At 43.2% G+C, this 12,549-nt stretch overlaps 1 protein-coding gene across 2 annotated transcripts in view; it reads left to right on the top strand.

The window, feature by feature from the left end:
• Nucleotides 1-12,549, top strand: part of VAV3 (vav guanine nucleotide exchange factor 3) — a 334,983-nt gene that overhangs the window by 211,044 nt on the left and 111,390 nt on the right. Inside the window, exons 16-17 of one of the 2 annotated variants that reach the window (XM_010945807.3) lie at nucleotides 813-914; nucleotides 1,201-1,301. In XM_010945807.3, the coding sequence (XP_010944109.2) occupies nucleotides 813-914; nucleotides 1,201-1,301 (203 nt within the window). Of the gene's footprint in view, nucleotides 1-812; nucleotides 915-1,200; nucleotides 1,302-11,819; nucleotides 12,040-12,549 lie in introns of those variants that run through there. The other variant, XM_074370077.1, reaches the window with a different exon arrangement.

The following is a 12,549-nucleotide window of genomic DNA, read 5'->3' as shown; positions in this document are numbered from 1 at the left end:
TTCCAGCTCTGCTATTTCCTTTAGAGTAAGTCTCAGTTTGCCTCTTTGTAAACTGGTGATGTTATTGGTGCCTAGCAGTTAGGACTGGTGTGAAGGATAAGTGAGGGGTGGTGAACACATCGTGTTTTTATCACGGTACCAGCACAGTGTAAATGCGCAGTGAATGTCAGTTTGCAATATGCTTAATTTGTTTGCATGTGTGTATGATATAAATAAAATATAAATGATAGAATAATTCATTTTTATTTGGATTGCAAGGAAAGTGAATTGTTGGTTAGGGAGGAAGTTTTTAATGATCAGATGATGCTTTGTTTCAAAGCTTTTTATAAGATTTTATTCACTTTTATAGATCATTACATAATCCGCTTTTAGAGATCATTACCTAGCCCACAGACACGGGCCCTCAGAAATGCAGCACCCTCTTCCCCTCCTTCCCACCTTCTCCAGCCGGTTTCTGTTTCAGGTGTTGTGAGTAGAAAAGAAACTTGCACAGTGTGAATATCCAGCAGGTTTTGTGCTTTTCCTGACAGGTTAACCTACATGGCCATTCTGTAAAGTTCCCCAGGAACGCTCAGCTCTGAGGAGGATTGGATTGTTTAAATCTTTACACGTCGCTGGTTCTCACACAAGCAGATTTGGGTGTATGTTTTGATGCAAAACATACTTTGGCTTAGAAAACACTGCACGTTTAATAGCCCCTTTGCCTGAATCAGCTCTCTACCTGCTATGTGGCTGAACTGAGGCTTTGGATGACTGGGCTGCCGCTGTGTTGGGAACCTTCCTTGAGGACGTTCCTTTTTCCCTTTGTGTAGGTCTAACATAAGGCCAGACCATGCCGACTCCAACTTCCATGAGTTCAAGATGCACACCTTCAACCGGGTGACATCCTGCAAAGTCTGCCAGATGCTCCTGAGGTACGTTTGCCTGGTCCTGCCCTTCAATTTTAAGGAACCAGTGTACTTGCTAAATGTTTCAGACGTTTCTGAGGTCCTGGCCAGAAGGTTCTCCCGGGGGATACCATCGCCTTACCATTTGGACCCAACAGGTCTTTCCTTGGCCTTGGACCCAGACGGTTCTCTCCCTCGCACGAAGGGGGCTCTGTGTACCACTGTGTTCCCGAGTTTTCCTTTCTGGCACTAATGCTTTCCTGGAGGCAGAATTTAGCACCTTTTAACCTGTCACTCTTATTTTACCTTGCAGGGGAACATTTTATCAAGGCTATTTGTGCTTTAAGTGTGGCGCCAGAGCGCACAAGGAATGTTTGGGGAGAGTAGACAATTGTGCCCGAGTTAATTCCGCTGGTAAGTCATGTTTATCATTGTGATTCTGCTTTTAATGAGAACATAAAACTTGCTAAACATAATTAAGGCCTAATTTACTCTTAATATGTGTTTATTATAACGTATTGGCCTTGGAAACCATGGTTTATAAGCACAATAAGAAAATAATGTGAAATTCTTGTGACGTTTATACGTACCTGGGAGGCTGAGGGCTTCAAGAGGGGCCTGGAAGATTCTATGCCACCCATTTCATTCACCCCAACCCTTAAATCTCATCAGCCCTGTATAAATACAACCAGAACACACAAACGGAGTTGCAAAACCAAAACAAACAAAAATACTTCACTTCTGTCTTCCGTCCTGAAGTTTCTCCCCTGTTCTCTTAAATATTCATCTCAGAAATGCTAATGCTGCTAGGAGTACACATCGCACAGATTAATTCATGAATTAATGAATTGAATACATTGTCATTTTCGAGCATTTAACAAAGAGCATGTATCCTTTGGATTTTGTGTAAATATTTTCCCCTTGGTTTTTAAAAACAATACTTGGTGACCGTGACCTGAGCTGGTTTTGAAGGCTGGTGGCGATTATACATTTGGTAGCCTTTAGCCTCTCTCTGCGCCTCTCGGGCCCTCTTCCTTTTCTTTCTTTTCTGGCCTCTTTCTTCTTTCTCTTTCTTCTTCTTTCTCTTTGTCCTTTTCCCTCGAGTTTCTCTGTGTTTTATCAATAAGACCTTTCAAAATCAGTGAAACTTTTTGAACAGAAGAAAAGGATCTTGAACAGCTTGAGTTCAAAAGGTAGCCGTGTCAACCTTTGATTTTCCCAAAGGGAAAGGTGGACAGTGAATTATTTGGGATAATACGAAGAGGAGTAAAACAGAGAATAATAGCTCATTTCAGAGCTGAGTTCAGAAAATAGGCAGTTGTACAAAAGGTGTGAATCCTATTAGAGGCCTGAGATCACAGCACAGCCCTCTCCCTCGGCCCCTTCAGTGGACATATTTTCATGGCCCCGTGAGCCGTTCTCGATGCCAGGTGTGGGCACCTGCAGGAGAAGGAGCCGGACATTAGTTGAGCACCTGCACTGTGCCTGCCCCGCCTGCCCGGAACCGTTCAGTCCTTGGAACAGCCCTTCCCCATTTCTGATGTTTCTGATGGGGGTCATGGTGCTTATGCAACTCGCTCAAGGCCTGTCAGGCAATGGAGACAAGATTAGCACCTAACAATGTTTCCGAAGGTCAGAAATGGTTTACAAAGTTGTAAACTAGACAAGAAATACCATATTATTAGTACTTAATTGCCTAGCTGATACAGTGTATCGCTTAAATTTCTGTTGTTCCTTGTTTATGTGCCCTGTCCTCTCATCTCTTTGAGGACAATTAACGTGTTCTTTGCTTATGGTCGGCGAATGGATTTTTATGAACCCCATAGCTCTGTCTTACGAATTTCAGTCTTGTGAGGAGTATAAAGTGACCCCATGGTTGTCAGGGTTCTTGCCTCCTAAGGGAATAGTGTAGGGAGAGTGGCTGCCCATCAGGCAAAGATGGTTGAAAAAAATAGCTCTGCTGTTAGCTAGCTGCATGAGCCTCGGGAAGTTACCTAAACATCCAGAGCTGTGAAATGGAAACTAGAGGATTGTGGTGAGGTTCATCTAGAATCACCTTGATGCATAGCAGAGTGCCTGGACACGACCAGAACTCTGTGTTTTAATCCCAGGTGTCAGGATGAGAAGCCAGTTTTTTTTTTTAAAGGAATGAGTTTAGTCTGCATCATGATTGTTCTTACGGTTGAGCAAATGTGTGCAGAGAAATTAGTGAGTGCCAGTCGTTGAAGTGATACACAAGAATGACATTAAAAGGACTTCAAATTTTTAACTTTTTTGGTTAAAAACAAGTCAATAGGAAACAGTTGGGAATTCCTGGTCTAGCCAGGTGCAAGAGTGGGCTATTCCCTAAGCCATCGTTTCAGCGCCCTCTCCTGGTGGGTGAGTCGCTCTGTGCAGGGAGATGGCATGAGAGGCATTAAACCTGGCAGCTCTGGAGTCTTGGTCTGGTTGGAATGCGGCTCCACAATTTATGTACTAGGTGACCTTGGTCCCCAGTTACTTAACTTTTTTTAAGCCTTAGTTTCTTAGGGGTGATAATAGCAGCTAGCCTTTAAAGTTTTTTTTTTAAATAAATACTTCTATAGTGCCAGGTACTGCTCTGAGTGCTTTAGCACTGTTGGCTCATTTAGTCCTATAAAAGTTCTGTAAAGTTGGTATTATTGCTGTTCTTATCTTACAGGTGAGACACATGCCCAGAAAACTAAGTAACGTGTCTACCTTGCTTAATTAGTAGAGCCGACGTTCCAGACAGGCCAGCTCCTGAGCTTGTTCTTAAGCCCTGGGCCGGCGACCAGTCCTGTGAATTAGCTGTGCGCCAAACGCACAGCTCCCATCCCACGTACATGATCAAGTGCTGGGTCTTCTCTGTGAAAGGGAGAGATTTTCTAATCTGCTTTTTGGTTTGTTTTTTTTTTTTAAAGTAAAAAAAAAAAACACTTTAAATTCAGTTAAGTTAGTAACTACCCAATGTCTGTGGTTTTAAATGTTCTGAAATGCTGCAAGAAATTCAGGCACCCCTGGGGACCGTGCCTGCCCTTTCCCCGCGGAGTGTCTCGGCTGGAGGAAAGGTAGACACCTTCAGCTCTCGGGCCTCTTGTCTATAGATGAGGAAACTGAGTCATAAAAATACGAAAATAAGGGAGCTAAGAATTACACCATGTGTCTTGCAGATTATAGATAATGTTTACTTACACTCATTCATTAAAAGGCAGCCCCATTCTCTAAACTTTGTTATTTAATTCACTATAAAGCAGGAAGATGTGTTTTGAAACCCTTGGCTAAATTTGCTTCTTGCAGCTTGGAACATGATTCCCTTGCCTTCTTGATTCTCTCTCTGCCTTGCATCCTTATGTTGCCCTCCGTCCTCCCTCTGTTTTGCACTTCTGTGTCCTTATTCTCATCCTCTCTCCTCTTTCTGTCCTTTTGTGCTGAAGATATGTAAGAGACTGATGCATTGAATGCTCGTGGTCAGTTAATTAGTGATGTGAAGTGGCGAGAACCTGCCCAAGAGGCTTCCCTTCTCTGCCTTTAGTTTAGGATTTTCTGTGCAGCCCTTAGAAATAAAGGGACTGTGTCATCGAAGAGAGGAGGAATTTCCATCACAGCTCTGTCTGCAGCCTTCTCTCCCTGACTTCCAATCAGATACCCTCTGAAAGTTGGAAGTCATGGCATCCTCTCCTCTACCCACCACCCTTCCTGCCCTGGTGTAGGTGGAAATCACAGGTAGAGTGTGAGTTTGAGCTTAGCAGGTGATGAGTGTGGTAAATGGGTAGGATTTTGAGATGAGTGTGGTAAAATGGGTAGGATTTTGCGGACATGGGCAAGCTAGACTTTAGGGGCTGTTTCCCAGCAGGCAGAGAACCCCAGTTTCCAATATTTCTTTCAGTTTAGCACAGGCCTCTGTTCCCACCTCCAGGAGTCATTGCTTGGGGCAGTTCAGCAAGGTAATTTTCCATGAGTGGCATGATTGGAGAAAAGCAGGTGCAGGGGAGGAGGGCAGGAGGAAGGACATGGTATGTCAGAGGCTGGAGACACAGTTTACTTGATTGGGGCTTTTGTATGGAGGACGGAACTCAAGAGAGAACTTGACTTTGGAGGAAATCATCCCAGCAGGCGTATTTAAAGCAAGTGGATAGTATTGATTTAAGGCAAACTTAAATTCTTACGTAATCCAGGTTCCCCCATAAAATTAAATCATAGGTTATATGAGATGATTGATCCCAACCTTAACAGAGCTTTATGGCGCCACTGGTTAAGACAGTCTAACTGTATTCTCCTCAAGAGACAAAAAGAGATTCCAATTGGCACAGTGTGAGATAGGAGTCCACTTGTGGTCCGGAAAGCCATGGCTAGTAGAAATAGCTAAGTTGCTATAAATGTTGGATAGTGGGGTGGAAGACCATTCCTAAAAGTGGAGCATCTTAATTCAGCATTGTACGTATTTATGGATAAGGGAATGGTCAGTTGGAGAAGAGGTGCTGGTTGTACAAAATGATGCAGTAACCCAGGGGCTGAACGAAGGCTACAGAATCTTCCAGTCCATCTTGTAACTGCCGTTTCCACTGGTCACCATATTGTGGGCTGTACCCTACTTGACTTTTCTCTATCACTTGGCACTGTTAACCATTCCCCTTCACATCCCCCCACACCCCCGTATCATCCTTTGGACATCTGATTAATTTTTCTGGCATTAGCTATAACCTACAGCCCAGGCAGGGAAGGCTCCATTGCCACTTAAGGCTTTTCTCCTAAACTTTGGATTCAAAACTTCCATCTTCCTCTCTCATATCCCTTTCCAGGTGTCCTCCAGGGACCCCAACTTTTACGTAACTAAAACCAACCTCCGTGGGAGGATATAGCATGGTAGAGTGCATGCGGTCCTGGGTTCAATCCCTGTACCTCCATTAAATAAATAAGTAAACCTAGTACCACCCATCCACCCCCGAAAAAAGAAAAAAACCAACCTCATTAGTCACTACCATCAGCTTCCTCCTCCTCTTCTCACCTTAGTTAAAGGTCCACTGTCCACTCACCCAAGCCTGGGAGTCAGCCTTGACTTACCCCCTCCCTTATCTTCATCCACTTACCTGTTCTTCTTAGTCCTCCTCCTAGGTTGCTCCAGAATCCACTGATAAGGTATTGCTATGGATTAAAAATAACGCACTGTCTATTGTTTGGACAATTACAAGTCTTCTCCCTGCTGTTAATTTCACGTTCTCTCTGTACAGTTTCCAACATTATCTTCACTAAAATCAAGTCTGATGTGTCATTCTCCTGCTCACTATACTTTCTGTTCCTCACAGAATAATGTTCAAGTTTCAGTTAGATTACAAGCCTCTCTCTGATAAGAACCATGCCTAACTGATATTCTGACCTCTGGAAAGCCATTATGGACAGATGAGTGAGTGGACAGACCGACAAACAGATGGACAGGTTAATGAGTGGAACTGTAGTGTACCAGGACTGCTGGGCCCTGGAAGTCACTAGTGTCCTAGAACCAGAAGCTGGAGGCTGTGGGAGATTGGACAGGGTCTGGTTTTATCTTTGCAGAGACTAGAGCGCGAGTGTGTGTGGGGTAAGTGGACTAAAAACCTGATCTGAATCCCTGGCTGGTACCTTAAGGATGGAAGACAGAAAGCTGGGTAGACCTTTTGCATTTCTTTCTAGCGTTTATTCAAGGAGAAGTTCAGGCCCTGAACATCGATCATCAGGCCTTTGACAAGGGACCCTTGGGTTAGGTTAATAAGTAGCTAGAAAATGAACCAGCTCACAGAACACCGGGTGACAAAAATACCTGTTTCTGGAGAAATCTACTCCCTGTTCCAGTCAGTCCCATCTTTAGAATTCTTACTTGGTTTTTACTGTTTCCTCTCCCTGAAATATGCTCCCTTTTCTCCCTGCAGTTTCGAGATCTACCCTTCTTTTACTTCCTCTCCAAGCTCTTTGCCAGTCATCTAGCCTCGCCCTGACCGCCCAGCAGTTATTATAACAATAACTCAGTTATTCTGTAATTAGTTTGTGCATAGGTTTTATGTGTTCGCCAAGGTCAGGCTGTGTTGTAGTAACTGGGGAAAAAACCCAAAATCCCAGTGGCTTTAACACACCAGAGCTTATTTTTCACACATGCACTGTCTGCTGTGGGTTGCTCCCTTCTAAGCAATGACTTGAGGACCCAAGCTAGTTCTGTCTCGTGACTCTGTCATTTCAACACATGGCTTCCGGGATTGCTGCTCTTAGGACCTGTGGACTGGAAGTGAGCAATTCCACTTTTTTTTTTTATAACATCAAAAATCCATTTGTCAAAACCAGTGACGTGACCTCAACTTAACTACAAGGGGGACTGGACAAGTAGAGGAACATAAGGACTGTCTGGTGAGTGTCTCCGCCACTGTCCGTTCCCTTTTGTATCGAGCCCTTAGTACCAAGTCCAAAGTCAAAGTGCTTAATACCAAGTTGTTATTCCTTTTCCCCAAAAAGGAATATTTCAACCCCAATACAATCCTTGATAGTGTTGGGTGTGGCTAAATACTAACCATTAAGCATTTGAAATAGCTCTTTCATGCTTCTTTTTGTGGAAGTTAAGGCTTTTTTGGATGTTCCCTTCCTTGGGTTCAGAAACCTTTTATATGTCATGCTCTATAGCCCTTAAATTTATCTAGTCTTCATTCATCCTCGAAATAATAATTACTTGGCAAAAATGCTGTGCATTTCTGAACGAAGGAAGTAATCCATTCATATTAATATTTGACTATGACAGATTATTAACTCAAGTACATTTCAAGCATGAAAAAAAGGTCCTGTAAGTTTATTTTAGTTTAGTTTTTTGTATTATGAGACAAACTATGCAGCTTGGAAACAAATTTGAAGCTTGGCTGATTAGTTTACGTCTTAACATTTGAGGGTTTGCATGGATATAAAGAGCAGGCGGTCCCACTCTCTTTCTCCCTGAACTTGGGTTGACTCCTTCACATTCACCATGGCAACCTCAGCAATCCACACGTACGTGGACTCTGAAGTGTGCTGCCAAACTTGCCAACCTCAGTAATGAATAGATATGAACCCCAGGACGTGTGAGTCTCTCAACGAGTCACTGCCAAGCTGATGTAATGCTAGAGTGGCATTTCTGTCTCACGGTGCATCGCCAGGAAAATCTAGTCCTCAGCTGCAACCTTTGGGGACATCTGTGTTGTCTCTCCTGCTAGAATATATGGCTAAACCCCTTTTGCCCTCTTCCCACCCTGACATTGATCAGTACAGCTTGCTTTGCACCCTCTGGTTTTGAACAGAGGAAGTAACATTGGGGGGCAAGTATCGCTGGAGCAGGCGACTTTGGTTTAATGCCGCTCCTCCTTTGGTGGGAGCACAAGCCTCAGCTGCTCTCATGTTTAAGCGGGGCAGGTCGTCACTTGCTTCTCTGTTTAACTGCTCTTCCATCTGGGCCAGCTGCTGCTCCCGGGTGGCTGTAGCCACTCCCAACTGGAAGGAGGCTGCCTTGCTGTCCCAGTGGTTTAACCCTGCAAGATTGCTACCTGGGACTTGCGCCCCAGATTGGCATCTGAAGTGGCCCTTTTAGAAATACTGTTGCAGTATGTTATCATAAGAAGTAAACTTTTAGAATACAATTCTATTTCAGCCTTCTACCACTAGGCATTTTAATCACATTATTTTTACATAAGCTGAGGCTTGATCATTGATTTCATAACCAAAAAATGACTTTGGGCCTGTTTAACATTACTTACAGCCTTTTACGAAAATTAGTTCTCTTTTTAACTTATCAAGACAATTTTATACTCAAAGGTAGTTATTACTCTTTCCATTGAAGTATTTCGGTCAGTTTAGTGGTATATTAATAATTATTAAAGTGAACTGGAAGCTGTATGGTTGGATTCCTGTTAGAGCTCCTAAAAAGACTTGAAATCAAAGCCTCTTTCCAAGTATTATTGATAGTTTTTTTCCCCCAAAAAATAATTACTGTAGATCTCAGTGGCTTACATAGCATTTGTTTAACTTCCTCAGAAATGTAATCATTCCAACTGTCTTTCTTCTGTTTTACTATTTCAAAAAAAAAAATAGCATGTTAGCCATGGGGACAAAGCTCCTTCAAAAGCTATACTGGTACTTACTTTTCTGAGACAAATGATCTTACTGGACATTGATTTGTTTAGTCTTAAGAAATAGGACTTCAGACAAGAGGCAAAGCAGGTTGCGTAATAATGTATGCATTGACAGCCACTAGTATTGGAAAACAAATATAATAGGACTGGATTTTATGTTTAAACAAATACGATGTGAGTCCAAAGTCTCGGTGAGAATCATTTGTCTTACATAAATATGCACGCTGAGCCCTGTGCTGGCGCTGACGATGGAGTTCTGCTAAGGCTCCGAGCGCTGCAGTAACATGGCTTCTCTGAATCACATTAAGCCAGCCTGGACATGATGAAAGAATGCAGGGTATAAACCCCTTGAGGGCCTGTGCGTCACCATCTAGAAAGGTTCTTGAAAGGGTAAGAACATTTTAAGTTTGATCAATCGGAGTCTGAGGAATAGGCTGTAGGGTTGAGGATTAAAGACAAGTTGAGGATTAAAAACTTTTGGAACTTGCAGCAGTGAGTTACTAAGGAAGTTCCCAGGAGAAAGAGAGAGAGACAGAAAAGAGAGAGAGAGGCCTTTCAATCAGATCTCAATCAGCAACCTCTCCGTTTGGTCAGAATTCAGTCAAAATACATTTAATGGTCATCAGCCCATATTACCTAGTCCTGATGCAGAACTGTGACACACAAAGTTTTTTTTAGAGACCAAGTGCCCGCCAAAGTAGTTTTGGGTACATATCAAGAGGAAATGAAGGCTGGTATTGTCGACTTCAAAATTAGAGCAACTTTTCCACGGATACTTCATTCAAAGAGATGGTGGTTCTGTTTTCCCAGCCCAAAGGGACTTTTGCTTTGAAAATGTGTGAAACAGTGTTGCAGTTGGGTTTTGTCTCATCACTGTTACTTTTCATAGATGCTAAGAAGCTGTTGCCTCAGTATGGTTATTGGAATTTAGATCGTGTTTGTAAAGGGGCCAGTCCAGTTTGATGGTAGGGCCCTGGAGCAAGTACAGAAGGATAAATAACTTCTGAACTCAGAACAGATTCCAAGAGTTATTTCTAGTCCCCTGGCTTTTGCCCTACCCTCAGGAAATTTACAGAACCCTGCCGTGAAATCTGACAAAATAAACTCTGGGACTTTTGAGAACCACTATTTATGGGCTCTGCCCAGCGTGAGCAGACCACAGTGAGAACTGCCCTATGTCAAGTCTGTGGAAGAAGAGGGCCTCTTTCCTGGCTGGTGGGGGTGGGGCTGGGGTTGTGCTTGCCATGAGGACAGGGAGTGGTGGCAAGGGAGAGGGTCAGCCTCAGTGGAGGACTCAGGTCCTCAGAGTTGGCGTTGCATTCAGCATGAAGCCCCTTTTCCATTTTCCTCTCTGGGTTACAGAGAGCAGGTCTTTGTACATCCACTAAGAAGGACGAGGACAGCTGGGTTGCTTGGTGAGACACAAAGCAGGAAAGCAGGAGACAACAGCAAGTGGGAGAAACAAAGGAGGGAGCATTGCGTAAGGCAGGCGGCTGAGTCTAGTTTATTCCTCACTTTGTGCCCATCCATCCATGTCTCGCCGGGACCTTACACCCCCTTATGTTCTGTGGTCAGCGCTCACTCATGCCAGGAGCTGGCCGGCTTGCCCTGCGCAACAAGATTTGAAGGGCCTGTTAGTGAGGGGTTTCTGTTCCCAGATCTGTTTTCTGGGTAAAGAGGTGTGGATACCTGCATAGCTAGAATGTCACCTTAGATACCATCATTTCCTCTTCCTGAGGAAACCCAGTGCCCTCCTGGAACCTGTGTGCCATCTACTGCCACGTGGGCTCTCATAGGTTTTATGCCAAAAATAAAATACAGTTAAAGCGTACTGTAACAGAGCTACTTCACCAGGACATAAAAACACTGCTATGGAAAGTCAGGGAAAAAAAAAGATACTTCTGAATTGAAATTAAGGTGCACACTCATTTATAAACAGGAAAGACTGAAATTTTTCCATTTTAGAGCTCATCTAGAAATACCAGCTTTCCTCCTCCTTGGATGGAAAACTTAAACTCCCCTCCTGTGTGGTGCTTCTTACAGTTTATGATTCCCAGTTCAGGCTCTTTCTCTAACTCTCAGTAGAAGAAGAAAGTAGTTTAGAGCTAGTCTGGCATATAAGTCTTTCTGGTCAAACCAGTGATACAGGTCACAGCCGGTCCGGTAGGAACCCAAGTTCACCCAACCTGGGTTCTGCATCTGGGCACAGTATCCAGCCAAATGGTACTTTCATAGACCCTCTCCGCAGACCAGTTCTCTTAAGCAGTCTTTCTTCTGAAACTTTGCTTATTTCTAGTAGAAGGGAAAAGAAGGGACGTAGATTTCTGTCCAGAAATAATAGCTTCCTGTCCTTTGTAAAGGCCAACTTCAGACCTGGCAAAGACGCCTTCTTGGGAGGCAGTTACCTATGAAAGCTGGGGTGACAGGGTTTGAAACTGACAAAGGAATGCGGACTTGGCTTTTCTCCAGAAAGGTGACTTTTTGCCTGCGAACCTTCAGTTCCATTAATCAGGAATAGTCCTTTAAAAAAAAAACCAAAACCCCAAAAAACCTCCTGTTCCATGCCCCAGGCAGTCTTCCTGTGTCAAGTAATCTGTGACGGCTAGTCAGGTGTTCTGGTACTTTTCCCCTTGAACCCGGGTTATGGGGCTTCTTGGAACCTCTGTAAGAGGTTTGTTTAGGCTGACAGAGCTCTCAAAATTTTAGCCCTGCCCTTCCTCTCCTGATGTTTCCATCAGTGTCTCGTCTTCTCGGTCCCTTCTTCAGAGGATCACTTTGCTTGGGAGAAGTACAGGCAGAGGTGTTTTCCTTAACAGTCTGGAGAGGTTGTAACATGCATAGAGGTTCCTGGATATGGGGAAAGGAAGCAAAAATATTACCCACCAGTTTTTCTACGTGCAGTGTGTGCCTTTATTCTTCAGAGCTGCCCTTTGCTCTCTGCCGTGTTACTCAATTGAAGATCTCACAGCCCTTTGTGACTGTTAGTCATTTTCAGGAACTGAAATATAATGGAGATTCTTGTTTCTATTTATGGACAGGTAAACTGAGATGAAAGAAAAATTAGCCTTGGAATTGAATCTTGTTGGTTTTTTATTTCCATCTTTAAATCAAACTGTATCCCCCCTACCCCCAGTTAAAACTAAAAGCTATAGCCTAGCACAGGGAACTATATTCAATATCTTGTAGTAGCTTATGGTGGAAAAGAATATGAAAACAAATATATGTATATTCATGCATGACTGAATCATTGCAGTGTACACCAGAAATTAACAGAACATTGTAAACTGACTATACTTCAATTTAAAAAAGAGGAAAAAAAAATAGCTATAGCCACTTAATGAAAAAAAATTCATGTACAATATTGTACTGGGTTAAAAATGCAATTGTTACAGTCATTGTAACATGTTTGTAACTTATTGTGTTTAGGATTTTAAAACTGAGTGTGTTGGAAAAAAAGGTTCCCACCCAGCTTTCTCTTACACATTTAAACTTAGTGCGAGTCCCTGTTTTAAGGAGCTTTGTGTGGTTGGATTGACAATTGCTTAATA

This window comes from Camelus bactrianus, chromosome 9 (genome assembly GCF_048773025.1).
Source record: "Camelus bactrianus isolate YW-2024 breed Bactrian camel chromosome 9, ASM4877302v1, whole genome shotgun sequence".
Taxonomy (NCBI): Eukaryota; Metazoa; Chordata; class Mammalia; order Artiodactyla; family Camelidae; genus Camelus; species Camelus bactrianus.
The sequence above is the reverse complement of the archived record's forward strand: the minus strand, read 5'-3'. Positions and strand labels throughout refer to the sequence as shown.